Source organism: Macaca nemestrina, chromosome 13 (genome assembly GCF_043159975.1).
Source record: "Macaca nemestrina isolate mMacNem1 chromosome 13, mMacNem.hap1, whole genome shotgun sequence".
In the NCBI taxonomy this organism is placed as follows: Eukaryota; Metazoa; Chordata; class Mammalia; order Primates; family Cercopithecidae; genus Macaca; species Macaca nemestrina.
In genome coordinates this window covers 121,684,080-121,703,415 of record NC_092137.1, presented here as the reverse complement: position 1 = coordinate 121,703,415, position 19,336 = coordinate 121,684,080, and the positions used below count along the sequence as shown (strand labels likewise).

The 19,336-nt window shown below is 43.7% G+C and overlaps 1 protein-coding gene across 15 annotated transcripts in view; it reads right to left on the bottom strand.

Annotated features, from left to right (window-relative positions):
- The window catches only part of LOC105490041 (KAT8 regulatory NSL complex subunit 3), a 90,780-nt gene that overhangs the window by 18,796 nt on the left and 52,648 nt on the right, over positions 1-19,336 (bottom strand). For 3 of the 15 annotated variants that reach the window (XR_011612134.1, XR_011612133.1, XR_011612135.1), the window contains exon 21: positions 17,466-17,553. The exons of 10 other annotated variants lie outside the window; for them this stretch is intronic. Coding sequence is in view for 1 of the 5 variants with exons in the window: in XM_011755265.3 (XP_011753567.2) it covers positions 17,536-17,553 (18 nt within the window). In the remaining 4 variants the exon portion in view is untranslated. Of the gene's footprint in view, positions 1-204; positions 15,311-16,749; positions 17,554-19,336 lie in introns of those variants that run through there. 2 more of the 15 variants (XR_011612136.1, XM_011755265.3) reach the window with 2 other exon arrangements.

Below are 19,336 nucleotides of genomic sequence, written 5' to 3'. Positions count from 1 at the left end.
GACTGGGCACAGGGATGGTTGTGGGTTTTACTTGGAATATTGTTGTTTTAATGTTCTATTTTCTGAATACATAAAGAGCTCCTTTATCTTAAGCTATCTATAACTCATAACAATTTCGTAGACTATATTCTTATAAACTAAAATGAACATTTGTGTATTGGTCCATTCTGACACTGCTATAAAGAACTACCTGAGACTGGGTAATTTACGGAGAAAAGAGGTTTAATTGACTCACAGTTTGGCAGTTTGGCAGGCTGTACAGGAAGCATGGCTAGGAGGCCTCAAGAAACTTACAATCATGGCGCAAGGCCAAGGGGAAGCAAGCATGTCTTACAATGGCGGCAGGAGAGAGAGTGATGGGGGAAGTGCCACACACTCTCAAACAAACACACCTTGTGAGAACTCACTCACTATCATGAGAACAGCAAGGGGAGATCCGCCCTCATGATCCAGCCATCTCCCACCAGGCCCCTGTGCTGACATGCGGGGATTACAATTCGACATGAAATTTAAGGTGGGGACACAGAGCCAAACCATATCAATTTGCAAATGGTGTATTTTTCTTATTGCCTGATCATTCCAGAATTTGGAAACTCTGAGTATTCTTAATTTCATGGCAATATAATTATTTGCACAGGTTCAATAAGAATCTGTCCTCCTTGTTTATCGGACAGAATTAGAAACATTGGTTATGCAACAAAGGCCTTTAAGTATTTTGTCATCTACAGATAGTTTTTTTCTTTTACTCTGGTGCTTCCCTGAATGTCATGTTAGAGAATGATGCTCATTTAATCAGCTATGAGCAGATACTTTAAAGAACTAAGGCAGCCGGGCGCGGTGGCTCACGCCTGTAATCCCAGCACTTTGGGAGGCCAAGGAGGGCGGATCACGAGGTCAGGAGATCGAGACCATCCTGGCTAACACGGTGAAACCCCGTCTCTATTAAAAATACAAAAAACTAGCCAGGCGTGGTGGCGGGCGCCTGTAGTCCCAGCTACTCGGGAGGCTGAGGCAGGAGAATGGCGTGAACCCGGGAGGTGGGGCTTGCAGTGAGCTGAGATCCGGCCACTGCACTCCAGCCTGGGCGACAGAGTGAGACTCCGTCTCAAAAAAAAAAAAAAAAAAAAAAGGAACTAAGGTTGACTTTTGAGCCAATGTTTACAAAATGCTCTTGGGAAAACTGGCACTGGCTGGAGTACACGGTTTCAGCCACACAGGTGAGTAAGGAAGGTCACTTCCTGACAGTACCTGGAAGCTTAGGATCTTCTGGGGACTCAAGAAAAGAGGAACTTGTCCAAATTTATAGGTACTGCATTTGAAGTATGATGGCAAGTTCTTAGCTTGGCTTCCTGGCCTCAAGAGAATTTTGAAAGCCCAGTCTGAAAGTCCTCATGAAAACTTTCAACAAAGTAAACTTAAGAAGACCTATGTGGCAAATTACCATTCTTCATCTACATAAGTAATCAGTCAAGTCTGAAGAGACCAGCCTTATTTTGTGATCAAGAATAACAGGGTTTTTTTTTTTTGAGACAGTCTCACTCTGTCGCCCAGGTTGGAGTGCAGTGGCATGATCTTGGCTCACTGCAACCTCTAGCTCCTGGGTTCAAACGATTCTCGGGCCTCAGCCTCCTGAGTAGCTGGGACTACAGGTATGCACCACCACGCCCATCGAATTTTTTTTTTTTTTTTTTGTAGTAGACATGAGGTTTCACCATGTTGGCCAGGCTGGTCTTAAACTCCTGACCTAAAGTGATCCGCTCGCCTCAGCCTCCCAAAGTGCTGGGATTACGGAAGTGAGCAGCCGCACCCGGCCAAGAATAACAGTTCTTTGAGATTATTTTTTATCAAGATGGAAGTGACTGTAGAGAGGAATTTTGTATTTCAGTGGAAATCTATGCACACCCATCTAGGTTATCAGATTCTGGCTCTCGTCACTGCTGTTCATTTTGCACCTTTTTATAAATCACAGGTAACTAATTGATATGCAAACTGTTTTGTCTGGTAAAGATTTAACTGACTTTGTTTCACCCTATGGAAAAACCAGTTTTAGTACCTATCTGCAAATTGGACTGGATGCTGTCACCTTGCCTAAATTGTGGATTCTTATCAAATTTTCAATTCTTCCCGATGTCATCAATATCTGGCTATGGTTATCCAAACTAACATTCTTAATTTTCCTACCTCCTGCCTGACTCAGCATCACCAAGAACGGAATGAAGGCTCACCATCTAGAGTCTACGTCAGGACTCCAGGTAGCCTTGCACTGGCCCTTTGTCTAGGATCTGCAGAACCCCCTATAACCTACAGCCCAAAGACTTGATATAAACCTCAAAGGACTCATCACCATGGCAGACCATGCAGGAGCTGAATTATCCCTGCACAGGCCACTGTCTGGACCACTAAGGAAGACCAGCAAAATGCCTGTATATGCATGTCTCTAAATGAGCAGGAACCAAGACTGAACGACACCAAGAGCATCACCATCCTAGCCTGAGCTTCAAGAAACTCAAGAAGCACTGCCGCAAAACCTAAAGGTTTTCCTCCATTGACCACTTGGAATCCAATGAATAGGTTACCCTCAGGCTCTGTACTTCAATTCAACCTTTGATATGAATATTTCTCTTTTACATTTCAGTCATCCTTCTTTAAAGATGCCGGATTTCTAGCACTCTAAAACAACTGATCTTTGCCACCACCTCTCATCAGATGGCTCAACTGACTGCAATCACAACCAACAAGAGCCCTTGGGAAGCCATTTCTTTTTTTTTTTTTTTTTTTTTTTTTTTGAGACGGAGTCTTGCTCTGTCACCCAGGCTGGAGTGCAGTGGCCGGATCTCAGCTCACTGCAAGCTCTGCCTCCCGGGTTCACGCCATTCTCCTGCCTCAGCCTCCCGAGTAGCTGGGACTACAGGCGCCCGCCACCTCGCCCGGCTAGTTTTTTTGTATTTTGTAGTAGAGACGGGGTTTCACCGTGTTAGCCAGGATGGTCTCGATCTCCTGACCTCGTGATCCGCCCGTCTCGGCCTCCCAAAGTGCTGGGATTACAGGCTTGAGCCACCGCGCCCGGCCCATTTCTTTTTTTTTGAGACGGAGTCCTGCTCTGTCGCCCAGGCTGGAGTGCAGTGGCCGGATCTCAGCTCACTGCAAGCTCCGCCTCCCGGGTTCACGCCATTCTCCTGCCTCAGCCTCCGGAGTAGCCCTGGCTAGTTTTTTGTATTTTTTAGTAGAGACGGGGTTTCACCGTGTTAGCCAAGATGGTCTCGATCTCCTGACCTCATGATCTGCCTGTCTCGGCCTCCCAAAGTGCTGGGATTACAGGCTTGAGCCAACGCGCCCGGCCGGGAAGCCATTTCTTATACCTGCTTTGCCCCTCTAAAGCTTTGTGATCACCTCTTAGTTGTTCAGTAATGAATGATACTCATGAACAAAAGAAGGGACTGACAAGAGTGATATCTGCCTGAGCCTCATATGCCTAAAAACAGCAACAGTTAAGAAATCTCCCTATCTTTTTGTGGCTCAGGAAATGGCTAACTGCAAAGTACCGCCCTGCTCTGGCATTTGCCAGGATAAGACCCATCTCCATCCTTCTGCATGACTTCCATAAGATTTGCAGAAGACACAGATGGCTCCCTTGTCTAAGTGCCCCCATAAAACCCTAGGTCTCCCCACTCAAATTCTTTGAGACTGTCTTCATTACTCAATATTCTTCCTATTAATTATTCCTCCTTAATTATCCAGTGCATTTTGTCTTTCATGCCAGCTTTCTACAACTTAGGTGGAAGAGGAACCCTAGTTTTATTTTTAATATGAAGAAGATGTAAACGTTTTTCTAGGCCAAGGTGAGAAACATCGGTAAAGAGGGGAAAAGAGGAAAAGTATAGGTGAGAGGAGAGAACGGAATTACTTACACACTCAACAAATGTTGAGTGTCATACCAGCTGCTAAGATCAATACAAATGTAAATAATACATAATTTCTTCCCTTAAAGAGCCTACAGCCAAGGAAGGCAATGTGGCATGAACATAAACAACTACGATACAAAGCCATATGCGCTGAGTGTTAGGTCACCAATGTCATTATCTTCCAAAATGAAAAAGCAGCTCTGTGGAATTTCCATTTGGGTGAGGGGACAACAAAGAGAACTGGAAAGGGGAGCAGATAGAAGCTGACACAGAAGAAATTTCAAATGATGAGAACTTGGTAACAAAAGTATGCAAGCAGAAGGCCATGGGAGGCGTTAAGGACAAAGTTAGTAGTGCAGTTTAGCAGGAATATAAGGTAGGCATAGGGATTTAAGACCCAGTCATGGAAGGACAAGGGCTAGCCCTGATAACATAAGCACTGGTGAAAAAGTAAAGGCTAATAAAGATTTGGGGGTAAATTACATAGTTGGAGCCACATAATAGGACTACTAAGCTAACTGCAGGGTGGAGGATGGACTGATTATAGGGGAGAGTGGCAGTTATAAGGATGACGGAATGAGGTCCTGAATGAGGGAAATGGCAGGGGGAGTGAGTGGACGCATGAGATTAGAATACTCTGCAGACAGAACCTGGGCTCAGTGATTGAATGGAGGTCTGTGGGCCTGAATCACTCACTGATGTAATGGTTTTATCTTTAGAAACAGTGAGCCCAGCAAGGTAGTGGGCTGAAAGAAGGGAGGCAAGGACCACCTGGTCAGGGCAAGCAGCAGTGTCTAGGAGGAAGACAGAAACGCATGTTTGGAGGCAGATGCATGGTCAGGACAGGAGGCAGAGTCTGAGGAGTCAGCCTCCCTTGACTGTAAGGCTCTGTGAGGCAAGAAATCATGTATTATTTACCTTTGCTTTTCCCTTAGTAGCCGCATGCCATTCAACATTTGTTGAATGTGAAGTCCTGGAAATATATGAGGTGGCCACAGAAGAGCAGAGCCTGAGAAGAGGAACAGCAACAGCAGAAGGTGCCAAAGCCAAACGTGGCAGGGAGAGGTGGAGGCATGAGTGCAAGAGAGACAGAAGAAATCCAGGCATGCACCAGTCATGGATATGAAGGAAGAGGAGAACGCTGACATGCAGGAAGCTCTCAGTGCTTCTTATAGCTGTGTTTGGACCCCCAAGGCTCTGAGAACACCACTGTAGGCATATCCAGGAAACTTCTTCCATCCCAGCCTCTTCAGGGTCAGCCATGCTGCCCAAAATTTCTATGTCTGGAATTCCTACTGTGCCTATTAGCTGTTGCTCAAAAACAGCAGAGTTGGCCTCAAAAAAATAACTTTTTGATAGAGAGATGAGGAGAAAAAGCATGTGCCATTATTAAGTTATTATATCACATATATGACACATAGCATATCTATTATATTTATCGCACAGCATATATAGATATACATGATATGCAGCATATATATTACAGCTGGCCTCCATATCTGTGGGTTCTGCATCCTTGGATTCAACCAATCGTGGGTCAAAAATATTCGGGGGAAAAACTGTACTAAATATGTACAGACTACTTTTTTGTCATTATTCCCTAAACAATACAGTATAACAACTATTTATATAGCATTTACATTATATAAGGTATTATAAGTCATCTAGAGATGATTCAAATGATACAGGAGGATATACATGGGTTATATGCAAATACTATGCCATTTTGTAGCAGAGACTTGGGCATCTATGGATTTTGATATCCACAAGAGGTCCTGGAACCAGTCCCCCTTGGATACTGAGAGATGGCTGTATATGGGAATAACATATAATGCATATATGTATCTCAGCTGCAAACCTACGTTTTCTATTCTGCTTTGTGATGCTGGGGCTGGAACTCTGCAAACCTCATTTCTGCTGTGTGATGTGCTTCCCTGTGGGTCTCTCTAATAGAGGGCACCAGAGGGAGGCTGCAAAGCTGGAGGAGTGAGCAGGGACTTGCGTCTTCTACTCTCTTCTACTCCACTTCTCATAGGCTTCTCCTCCCTGTGTTACGGATGAACAGGCGATAAGTGCACTGAGTCCAGAGTTGAATTACAGTGGACCCAGGAAATCTGCAGATCCATGCCTGTGGTTCAAACCCCAGTTCCTGAATGTATGATTGGCATAGACATCCTGGCACCTGGCTGAATCCCTCCATGCTGGCTTACAGCAGGAAAGGCCAAGTGAAGCTCCTGAGTAGTAATACTGCATCCAGGGGGAACTGCAGAAATCGGTGCTAACATCAAAGACGTGAAAGATGGAGGGGTGGAAGTACCTATCATATCTCCATCTAACTCACCTTTTGGACTGTGAAGAATATACTGAGATCTTGGGTAATGGCTGTGGATTATCATAAAACTAATCAGGTGGTGTGTCTGACTGCAACTCCTGTTCATGATGTAGTATCTTTACTGTAACAAATCAGCAAAGCCCCTGACACCTGGCATGCACCTACTGGCCTAGAAAGTGTTTTTTCCTCTATTCCCCTTGGTAAGAACCATGAGCTTTTACCTGACAGGACCTTCACAGTATTGTGAATTCTCCTCCTCTCTAACATAACACAGTGTGTGGAGATCTTGACATTACACCCATCTGCGAAACTGATGACATTTATACTGACTGGATCTGATGAGCAGAAAGTGCAAATAGTGAGATATCTTAGAGGCATGCACGCAAACAGAAGGTGGGCGATAAACCCCATGAAAATTCAAAGGCTTATGATCTCAACGCTTCTAGAGATCTAGTGTGAGGAGCATGTTAAGATAGCCTCTCCAAGGCAAAAGACAAGTTGCTGTACTTTGCATCACCTACAACGGAAAAATAAAGAAAATCCTTGGTGGATCCTTCTTGGCGTTTGGAGGCAATGCATACCAAACTTCAGTGTGTTATTTCAACCCATTTACTGAGTAACCAATGTTGAGCAGAGACTAAAGCAGCCTCTCGCTCTGCATCAAGCCCAGGCTGAAGAACAAGCCGTATGACCCCACAGATCCAATGCTAGTATAAGTGCCGGTGACGAACAGGCTGGTCTATGGAGCCTGTGACAAGCACTAATAGGACAATCACAGTATACAGAACTCTGGAGTGTGGAGGCAAATCCATGCCCTCTTCTCCAGGTAACTATTATCTATTTGAAAAAGATTCTGCTTTTCTACTGGCCCTCAGTAAAGAAGAAACACTGAACCATGAGATATCAAGTAACCTTGTGACCTGAGCGTCCCATCATGAATGTATAGTTATTGACCCACCTAGCCACAGATTAGACCTGTACAGCAAAAATAGAAAAGGCTGGACTCAAGCAGGTCCAGAGAACACAAGTCAGTCAGACTCCTTCGACACTGACTCCGGCTGCATTTCCTCCTCCCCCCTCAATCCTCATCTATGCCTGCTGGGAGTTCCTTTTGACGAGGCAGCTGAGAAGGAAATAATCTGGGCTTGATTTGCTGGCAGTTCTCCATATGTTGGTACCAACAGAAAGTGGATGGCAATATTACAGTCTCACTCGAGTGACACTGGAGGACAGTGATAAACAGAAGACTTCCTATTGAGCGGAACTTGGAGCTGTCTGGTTGTCCACTTTGTTTGAACTCAGAGATGACCAGAAGTACAGATCTGCTGACTAAAGGAAGATTGCTAATTAATGGCTGGATGGTCATGGAGAGAGAAGGGTTGGAACACTGGTGATGAGATCTGGGGAAATGACATAGATAAACTTCTCAGGCCGGGCACAAAGGGAACAGATATTTGGGTCCCAAATATCTGATGTGGATGCTCACTGGAAGGCATGCATTACAGAGGTTTGCAGCAATAGGCTTGTGGTTCATGAAACTCATTCGTCTTACTAGGGATCCCATCATGAAGAGGTCAGTATGAATAGTGGGATGGCCTACTAGATAATTACCTAGGGCACCAGATGGGAGTCAACACCCTGAAAGAACAGGGTTTTATCTTATAGGATGCAATACATCCTTCAAACCAAAGACATATACATAGTGCTGTCTCTTCATGGGCCCAGGAAGCAAGAACAGAAGAGAGAGCAGGTCTTCCCACTGTCACACAGAATGACCAGTCACTTCCATCTCCACAGTTTTGAGCTCTGCTTGCTTGGAAGGTCTTGGTTCCCAAGGGAGGGGTATTTCCACCAGGGACCCAACAATGGCTCCATCAAACTGGAAGCTGAGACTGCCTCCATTTAGACATTTTTGGGTGTCTCATGACATTAAATCAAAAGACAGCAGTGACTTTGTGGGCTGAAGTGACTGACCCCAATTATCAAGGGAAAATTGGGATTATTACCACACAATTGTGGCAGAGGACTAGGTCTGGAACCCAGGGGATTTTCTGGGGCTCCAGTGAACACTTCTAGCAAAAGTTAATGGTGGCTTCTCCCCCTGCCACATGCATGAATGTTTTCCTTTTTGGCTGTGCATTATTCAGCAGCTTTAGGACTAAACTGCTTAGGAAGAGAGGGAAAAAGACAAGCCTACAGATTTTTGAAATTATTGTCTCTTATTCCAGTTTCCCCTCGCCTTTGCATCTTTTGCTGCTCACTCTTCCCCGTTCTAACTCTCTACTTTTTTTCCATAGGGACCATCTGATCTAGAATGACTGCTGACCTCATCTGAAGTCAATCTCATTTGGTGCTGGGTATCACCCATGTAAAAAGAGTCCCACTCCCCACTGCCCTGGTCTGCTTCTCCACTCTCAGAGAGGGCTCACCATGAGACGCCCTAGCTTAGATGCTCCAGGACAGGTGCTCCCTGGGGAAGTCTGAACACATGGACCAAGAACCAATTGGGCAAGCCTGGTTTCCACCTTCCTCAGTAATCACTTTAAGCCTGACAAGTTATGGGAAAATGGAATGCCTGGCATTGCCAGAGCCTACGACACCCATGTAGGAGCCATCAGACTGTCAACACGACACGACATACAATTCCTCCTCAAAACCAGATTTGGTAAAGAGACTCCCTCTTCCTTGCCTGTTACCACCCATATTTGGCACCTCCCACATGGTCTCTGGGCACCGTGAGCAAGCACACTGTGTATTCTTTTACAGGCCATTTGGATAAGAGGTTTGCAACCAGTCAACCCTTTACCTATCACGGATAGGCCATGAGCTACTATTCAGTTTCTAAGCACAGCAGGCTTACCCACCACAACCCCGGGAGCCGAGTCATTGTGATTAGAGACGAGACTGCTTGACAGTGGGCTTTGCAGCGGACTGCCAGAATTCGGCTATGGTTCTGCCATTCACCAGCTGTGCGACTTGGGCAAGTTACTTAACCTCTCTGTGCCTCAGTTTTTCCCTGAACTATAGAATACCAGTAATGATGGCCTAGGATAAAGCTTGAATGCATTGTTATTGTTCTCCCTACTTGGGGGAGGAGGGGGTGGGCGGAATCAATGCCAAGATGCAAGCAGGACTCAGAATTAACAAATGACACAGAGACAGAGCTGAGAATGGGGGCCAGGGTCCTAATTCTTTTAATTTTTTTTTTTTTTTTTTTGAGATGGAGTCTCGCTCTGCCGCCCAGGCTGGAGTGCAGGGGCGCCATCTCGGCTCACTGCAAGCTCCGCCTCCCAGGTTCATGCCATTCTCCTGCCTCAGCCTCCAGAGTAGCTGGGACTACAGGCGCCTGCCACCTCGCCCGGCTAATTTTTTTGTATTTTTAGTAGAGACAGGGTTTCACCGTGTTCGCCAGGATGGTCTTGATCTCCTGACCTTGTGATCCACCTTGCCTCGGCCTCCCAAAGTGTTGGGATTATAGGCGTGAGCCACTGCGCCCGGCCTTCTTTTAATTTTTTAATTTTTTTTTTTTTTTTTTGAGACAGGGTCTTGCTCTGTCACCCAGGATATGAAGTGCAGTAGCTCAATCATGGCTTACTGAAGTGTTGAACTCTCCGGCTCAAGAAAACTTCCCACCTCAGTCTCTTGAGTAACTGGGACTAGTGCATGCCACCATGTCTGGCTAATTAAAAAAAAATTTTTTTTGGAGACGGGGTCTCACTATGTTACCCAGGCCAGTCCTGAACTCCTGGTCTCAAGTGAGCCTCCCGTCTCCTGAGTAACTGGGTTTACAGGCATGTATCAGTGTGCCCGCCTGGCTAAAGAGTCCTAATTCTTAATCCTTGGCCTTTCTCTTCAAGTTGCAAGTTGGGGCAGGAAACAGAGGTCAATGCAGGGCAGAGAATTTCTCCTCATGTGCCCCTCCCTTTTTATCAGGAGGAAACCCTTCCCAGTAGCCTCTGGCACAGTCCCCTTAAAACTCACTAGCCAGGACTAGGCTACATGCCCGTCCCTCAACAGGGGATGGGTCTCCCTTCCCTGAGAAAGGGACCTCCCCCAAGTCTTCCACAACACGGTAATTCTAGTGGTAGGAAAAATGGGAGAACAAGTCATCAGTTTTGTAGGCCATTCTTAAACCTGCCCCTTGGCCACCCCACCATCAGGATGCTTTTTTAGCCACCTTCTCTTCAAAAGCACCAGTAAATATAAACAAATCCACTTTCTCCTACAGAGATACTAACCATCCTTGGCTTGAGCTACTGTTTAGTCAGAGCCATGTCATCTATTCCAGTTTCTCAAGGAATCTTCCCCAAACCAAAAGCTCTCTTCCCCAAGAGGAATTCTGGTGCCAACTCATTACAAAAACTAGTAAAAAACTACCTGCACGGTGTGATCCCAACTACTGAAAAATACGTACGGAAAAGGACTAGAAACAAACACACTAAAATGTCAACAGATGACGCTTCTGGTTGATGAGATTATAGATATTCTTTTTCTTCTTTATGCTTTTCTATACTTGCCAACATTTCTACTCTCAATATGTATGCCCAGCTAAAAAATACATCTGTCAGGTCAGATATTCTGGTTGCCCCTCCAGATCCATCCTTCTCCCTCATGTCCCTGCTTTGCATCCTAGGAAACTACCCCAGGAGGCTGACCTATATGAACTGCATTGGGTCCCTTATCCTCTGGCTTCCAGCAGGCGATGAGAGGTAAGAGAAGAGATGGAAGTATTTATTTCCAACCTCCCACTCACCCAGCTCTCTCTGCAGCCTCTCCATGGCTACAGCTCTCCCAGAACCCAGTAACACTGCTCCTTCAGGCCTATGGGTGCAAGGCCTGTGGCAGCCCACAGGGCTCTGAGGGGACAGGTGTGCTTCTGGAGGCTGCAGGGATGGCGCCTGATGGCGACGGCTCCTCCCGGCTTCATGAGCTCACTGGGGCCTTGCTGAAGCATTGAGTTTGTGTCCCGGGAGCTTCAAAGCCCCGTGTTTCCCTTCACTCTGACTAAATTGTCCCTTCACCAATTCTAATGTACCCTTTGAGTCTGCCATCTTTTCGTGCCAAGACATGAATTAATGCGTCTGTTAATAATCCTCTGGAAGACACACCTGTCCACTCAGAGTAGCAGAGACTTGAAAGTGTGCCGATTCACTTAGATGTGCACACTGATATGCATATGTAGCTCTTGGCACCTAAATAGGAACAGAACCTATCCTACAGCCTGCTGATGGCTTCCAGAGTAACTTCCTCCTTAGCTGAAGTGCCACTAGAGGAGGAATTCCAATTCTTGTTTTACTGGAACATAGGCTCCTTGGCATCAAAAATTTCCTTTGAAAAGTGCTACAGGCTACAACCTCTCTGGTCAGCAGTTCTGCAGTATGCTAAAGGTGGACATGAGCATATCCTGCAGCCCAACAATTCCACTCCTCCAAGAGAAATGTGTGCACGTATTAACCAAAAGGCATGTACATGGTTGTATTATTTACAACAATCCCAAACTATCATATGAAATAACATTTCAAATGATCTATTACATACAACATGGATGTAATAGATGTTGTATGTAATACATCTATATACTTTCATAATGTTGAAAGAAGCTAGACATGCAAAAATACATAATTCCACCTTTATGAAGTTTAAAAATAGGCAAAACCATCCTATGGTGGTAGAAGTCAGGAAAGAGGTTGTCCTGGAGCAGAAGGATAGTGTGGTAATGTTCTATTTCTTACCTGTTTGTTGGTTAAACGGGTGTGGGTTCTTTGTGAAAATTCATTATACTGTATAGTTTCTATTGGTACACTTTTATGCATGTACATTATATTTGAATATAAAAGTCTGCATTTAAAAAAAGTGTCGGCTGGGCGCGGTGGCTCACGCCTGTAATCCCAGCACTTTGGGAGGCCGAGACGGGCGGATCACGAGGTCAGGAGATCGAGACCATCCTGGCTAACATGGTGAAACCCTGTCTCTACTAAAAAAATACAAAAAACTAGCCGGGCGAGGCGGCGGGCGCCTGTAGTCCCAGCTACTCGGGAGGCTGAGGCCGGAGAATGGCGTAAACCCGGGAGGCGGAGCTTGCAGTGAGCTGAGATCCGGCCACTGCACTCCAGCCTGGGTGACAGAGCGAGACTCCGTCTCAAAAAAAAAAAAAAAAAAAAAAAAAAAAAAGTGTCATGTGTGGAATCCCTGCAGAACAGAGACATCATAGAGCCAAATAATGTTAGGTTTTCTGTGCCTGCAGTGGGCTCCGCAGGAGGTAGAAGACTTCTGTCTCTGCCCTCCAGTAACCAGGATTCCAGCCCATGAGACGACTCAGGCACTCCCTGAGTAAGGCCAATCCAGAGAAGCAGTAGCAAGAACTCAGAACCAATGCTGCCACCTCCTGCTAGGCCGGGACAGTGAGACAGAATGAGCCCTTCTAGAAAACATCTGGCTCCTTCCCAGCCTTCAACCAGCGGCTGTGCAGCCCTGCCGACTCCCTGTTCTGAGTCTCAGATCCCTCCTCTGGGAATTGAGGAGGATGCCTCAGAAGACAGTCCCAAAGCCTAGTGCTTTAGTTTCCCCGCTTTAAGAATCACCTAAGGGGCCAGCTGCGGTGGCTCACGCCTGTAATCCCAGCACTCTGGGAGGCTGAGGCAGGCAGATCACAAGGTCAGGAGCTGGAGACCAGCCTGACCAACATGGTGAAACCCCGTCTCTACTAAAAATACAAAAATTAGCCAGGCATGGTGGTGCATGCCTGTAATCCCAGCTACTCAGGCAGCTGAGGCAGGAGAATCACTTGAACCCAGAAGGCAGAGGTTGCAGTGAGCCAAGATCACACCGCTGTACTCCAGCCTGGGTGATACAGCAAGACTCCATCTCAAAAAAGAAAAAAAAAAAAGGTTTAGATTATATCTTTGTTCTTAAGGTGGTTACTGGTATATTAGCATTCATTCTTATCTTCATATACTATTATAAGCTTCTTAAATTTACCAGTATCTTTCCACCAGCGCTTCAACATGTTGCTTCTTTTTATCTTTTGCTCCCTTATCCCATCCTCATATTGATACTTAGAATTTTAGCTGTAGATGGCTATAGACTATATTTCCTTTGAGGCTTTTAAGGTAGCAATAAACTTTATAGATACTTTAACCACTCTCACTTTCTGTATCTCTGTCTACTTCATCTCGACTTGTGTCTGAGTACTTCTTAATGTTTCTTTCAATATAAATGTTTTGTTTTGAGGATTTTGTTTTTTTAACATTATAAAAAATTTCAAACACAGAGAAAAAAATGGCAAGACTTGTACAGTGAACATCCATATCCTATCACTTAGGCTCAAGGTTAGCCGAGATTCTTGAACCTACAAATTTTGTCTTTCACCAAATATAAAAATACTTCAGCCACTATTCATTTAAATATTTTCCTTGGGGGGCCTCCCTCCTCTTGTCCTTGGACTTTAAAAATTATTTGTACATTAGATCTTTCGATATTGCCCTAAGGTGCTATTATTTTCAATCTTATTTTTCTCTTCCCCAGATAACTGGCTTTTGTCTTAAAAGTCAGTAACTTGGCCAGGTGCGGTGGCTCATGCCTATAATCCCAGCACTTGGGAGGCCAAGACGGGCGAATCACTTGAGGCCTGGAGTTTGAGACCAGCCTGGCCAAATGGTAAGGCTGGTTAAACCCCATCTCTACTAAAAATACAAAAATTAGCCGGGCTTGGTGGCACACGCCTATAATCCCAGCTACTCTAGAGGCTGAGGCAGGAGAATTGCTTGAACCCAGGAGGTGGAGATTGCAGTGAGCGGAGATAGTGCCACTGCACTCCAAACTGGGCAACAGAGTAAGACTCTGTCTCAGAAAACAAAAAAAAAATCAGCAACTCTTTTGTAACTTCCAATCTGCTATTAAGCCCATCCATTTCAAGTATTTAATTTTCCAGTTACAGAATTTCAATTTGGTTTTTTTCTAGTTTGGACTTCTCTTGTGTACTTCTTAGCACTTTCTTCATTATGAGCACTTTCCTTTACATCCTATAGTATAATATTAAGAGTTGCTTTAAATTCCTTGCTTGCTAATTCCAATGTCTGCATCATCTCTGGGTCAGTCTGCCTTTTCTCTTGAGCATGGGTAATATCTGCCTCTTTATTGAATAATTTTGGATCATATTCTGGACAAATGATATGTTCCAAAAATGTTGGATTCTAAAATGTTGCTGAAAAATATTGATTATTCATGCTAATAGGCAGATAACTTTACTAGACTCAAACTGCATACTGCTTGCCTGCAGTCAAAGGCAGCTGAAATTTCAATTCAATTCTTTTAGCCTTAGCTGGACTGCTGGAAGTCTAACACACACATGTGTAGTTTAGGAGCTAAAGGAAGGTTTGGACAGAGTGTGCAGAATATCTCGGCTCACTCTCTTCTTCCTGTGAGTATCCCCTCAATTTCCAGCTGCAATGGTCAACCCAACCTCTGCTATTTTGTTCTGCAAGCTGGACAGAACAGTTATAGCAGCACATTTCTGAGTTTTCACTGCTCTGCATGGTACAGGCTATGGTTTGCCCTCAGACTACAAGCCATACAAACAAAATTCACTGTTTCACTCTCTCTATCCAAGTGTCACCCACTTTCCCATTATCTGTCTGATTCTGTTGCTCTCCAGCAGCTTATGGGAAGTTTTCTATTTTTTATTTATAGTTATTATATGTGCGTGGAATGGTCTGGTAGGAGCTACTTGGCTATTACCAGATGTGGGCCCCTTCTCACTCAATTGAGTCTCAACATTTATATACATCCGTGTAATGTCCATCCGAAACAAGATCTAGAACATTTCCCCCCGACTGAAAAAGTCTCTGTGCTCCTTTCTGGTTACAGTCTCTCAGTCACGCTCTGACTTCTATAACCGCAGACTAGTTTTGTTCAAATTTGGATTTCGTATCAGTGGAGTCATACCATGTAGTCTTTTGGGTCCAGCTTCTGCCATTCAGCCTGCTACTGAGATTCATACAGGTCACTGCATGTCAGTGGTTCATTACCAAATACTGTTCCATTATAGGAAAATACTGCAATGTGTATATCCATTTTCCTGTTAAGGGACATTCAGTCTATTTTCAGTTTTGGGCTATTATGAATAAAGCTGCTATGAATATACTTGTAGAAGTCACTACTTTTGTGGACGTAAGTTGTCATTTCTCTTTTGTATATACATAGGAATGGAACTGCTCAAACAGTTCTTCAAAGTTGTTTACTGTAATAGACTACCACTAGCAATGTCTAAGAGTTCCAGGTGTTCCTTATCCTTGCTAACACTTGGTATTGTTGTTAATTTTAGCCATTCTAGTGAGTGTAAAGTGGTATTTTACTGGTTTAATGTTGCATTTTACTCATGACCAGTGATACTGAAAACTCTTTCATGTGCACATTGGCTACTTGGGTATCTTCTTGTGGAATGTCTCTATTTAAATCTGCAAATATTTATTACATTTAAATTGTGATTTGTAGCAATTATTTTATTTATTCTGGTTATGTGTGTGTCCTCGGTCAAATACGTATTACAAACATTTTATCTGAGTCTGTAGTGTGTCTATTCTTTTTTCACTTTTATTTTAGAGACGCTCTTGCACAGGCTGGAGTGCGGTGGTGACTCATGGTGCCCTGCAGCCTTGAATTCCTGAGCTCAAGAGATACTCCCACCTCAGCCTCCCAAATTGCTAAGATTACAGGCATAAGCCACTGCACTCGGCCTGCTTTTATTATTTTTAATTGGCATATAATTGTATGTATTTATGGGATAGAGTACAGTATTTCAAGACATGTATACAATGTGTAATGATCAAATCAGGATAATTGGCATATCCATCACCTCAAAACATTTCTCATTTCTTTATGCTGGGAACATTCAAAATCTGGTTTTCTAAGAATTTGAAAATCTACAATAAATTGTTAATTATAGTCAGCCTATAGTGTCATAGAACACTAGAAGTTATTCATTCCATCTACACTGCCTACTTCTATAAGATCAGCTTTTTTAGCTCCTACCTGTGGGTGAGAACACACAGTATTTTTCTGTCCAGACTTACTTCACTTAACATGTCCTCCAAGTTCATCCATGATGCTGCAAATGGCAGATTTGTTTTTACTAGGTAGTATTTCATTGTGTATATATATCCCATTTTCTTTATCCCTTCATTTGCTGATGCACACTTAGGTTGATTCTCTATCTAGGCTGCTGCAATAAACACGGGAGTGCACCCACAAGTCTGTGTGTGTCAGACCTTCTGAAGCTGTGGATGCCTGAGGACATTCTTATAATGTCCTAACATTTAAATTCTATGTTCTGTCCTCCAATGTGTTAAAAACATTAATGACTTCTTGAAGCAAAGATTCATGTTGTGATGTCTCACATTAGTCTGATTCTGCCTCAAACTCTGCGGTGGATGTGGATTTTCTCTATGGAAGCCTTTAAGATTTTCTGTCTTTTGTTGGCTTAGGTAAAGAGTTAATGATCAAGAACCCAAAAGCAAATGCAACAAGAACAAAAATAAATAGATGGGATTTAATTAAACTAAAAAGCTTCTGCACAGCAAATGAAAAATCGGAGTACACAGACAACCCACAGAATGGGAGAAAATATTCACAAACTATCCATCTAACAAAGGACCAATAACCAGAATCTACAAGAAACTCAAATCAGCAAGAAGAAAATATGTAATCCCATCACAAAGAGGGCAAAGGACATTACCAGACAATTCTCAAGATATGCAAATGGCTAACAAACATGAAAAAATGCTCAACACCACTAATTATCAGGGAAATGCAAATCGAAGCCAGTGTGAAACCACCTTATTCCAGCAAGAATGGCCATAACTAAAACTTTAAAAATAATAGATGCTGGCACGGATGTGGTGAAAAGGGAACACTTTTACACTGCAGGTGGGAATGTAAACTAGTACAACCACTATGGAGAACAGTATGGAGATTCCTTAAAGAACTAAAATTAGAACTACCATTTGATCCAGCAATCCCACTACTGGGTATCAACCCAAAGCAAAATAGTCATCATATGAAAAAGTCACTTGCACACACATGTCTACAGCAATACAATTTGCAACTGCAAAAATATGGAACCAGTCTAAATGCTCATCAACCGAAGAGTGGATTAAAAAAAATGTGGTATATATATATAACATGGAATACTACTCAGCCATAAAAAGAAACAAAATAATGGTATTTGCACTAACCTGGATGGAGTTGAAGACCATTATTTTAAGTGAAGTAACTCAGGAATGGAAATCCAAATATCGTATGTTCTCATAAGTGGGAGCTAACCTATAAGGACACAAAGGCATAAGAATGATATAATTGGGCTGGGCGCGGTGGCTCATGCCTGTAATCCCAGGACTTTGGGAGACTGAGGTGGGCAGATCACTTGAGGTCAGGAGTTCGAGACCAGCCTGGCCAACATGGTGAAACCACATCTACCAAGAATATAAAAATTAGCTGGGTGTGGTGGCAGGCACCTGTAATCCCAGCTACTTGGGAGGCTGATGCGTAAGAATCCCTTGAACTCGGGAGGTGGAGCTTGTAGTGAGCCGAAATCATGCCACTGTACTCCAGCCTGGATGACAGTGAGACTCAGTCTCAAAAAAAAAAAACAAGAATGATATAACTGACTTTGAGGACTTCGGGGTAAGGGTGAGGGTGGGGGTGATTAAAATACTACACACTGGGTGCAGTGTACACTGCTCAAGTGCCAGGTGCACCAAAATCTCCGAAATCACCACTAAAGAACTTACCCTTGTAACCAAAAACCACCTCTTCCCCAACAACTAATGGAATAAAATTTAAAAGTAAGAAAGATTTTCTGTCTTTGATTATAATGTGTCTAGATGTGGGTTTTCCTTATTGCTCCCAGTTGAGACTCCATGTGAATGCTTTCAAACTGAGGCCTTTCAATTTTCTCTTAATTCTTAGAAATGTTATCCTCCATTATGTAAAAAAATTACTTCCTTGTTTTTTATCTCATTTTCCTTTCATGGTTTTTAAAAATTGAAAAAAGTTTTGAGAGACAGGGTCTCACTATGTTGCCCAGGCTGGAGTGCAGTCGCTACCCACAGGCCTGATCATCGCACACTACAGGCTCAAACGCCTTCCCGAGTAGCCAGCTTTCCCTTCATGACCCTTAATTGTGCTCTACTGTTTCTACTTCTGTCCTCTATACTTCTTGGCTTTTTTGATGCCTTCTGAGAGAATTCCTAATTCTAATCTTCCAGTTAATTCTTTAGCCATATTCCTTCTACTTTTTGTCCCATAATTACTTTGTTTTAGCTATTATATTTTCTATAACTAATATTTCTGGGTTTTTAAATAACAGTTTCCTGTTGTTTCATATCAATATCTGACCAACCATAACTCCTTACATATATTAGTCACATATTAACTTATCTCTTCCAATAATTCTGCTTCAGAAAGTATATGTTGTCCACTGTTGCCTTTTGTGAGGTGGGTATCTCCTCAAATGTTTAGTTATTTGTGGGGTGGTGTTGAAGAAGGCCAAGTGGAAAACTAAAACTTCAATCCCGATGAGTGGTAATAAGGCTCCCAACCCCCAATCCTGTTGTGCCATTTAGAGACCATGTGGTTAGCCTGGAAATCTACCCCCGCCTGGCAATAAGACACACCCCTGTCCCAGCAATTCTCGTGCCTCAGCCTCCTGAGTAGCTGGGATTACAGGCGCCCACCACCACACTCAACTAATTTGTGTATTTTTTCTAGTAGAGACAGGGTTTCACCATGTTGGCCAAGCTGGTCTTGAACTCCTGACCTCAAATGATCTGCCCGCCTCGGCCTTGCAAAGTGCGGGGATTACAGGCGTGAGCCACTGCACCCGGCCCTTCTCTTGTTTTCTGAATTATATTTGAAGCAAAACTTACAACACTGTCTAATGTGGTTGTCAGAGTACATAGATAGTTACACTAGAGGTGGAAGAGGGTAATGTGGATACCAGGAGACTGTGATAAGTTATATAAAGTAACATTTTAGAGCAACCACTAAAAAACTATACAAGGAGATACAACTCAAACCACTATGCACAAACCAAAATTGTATTCTA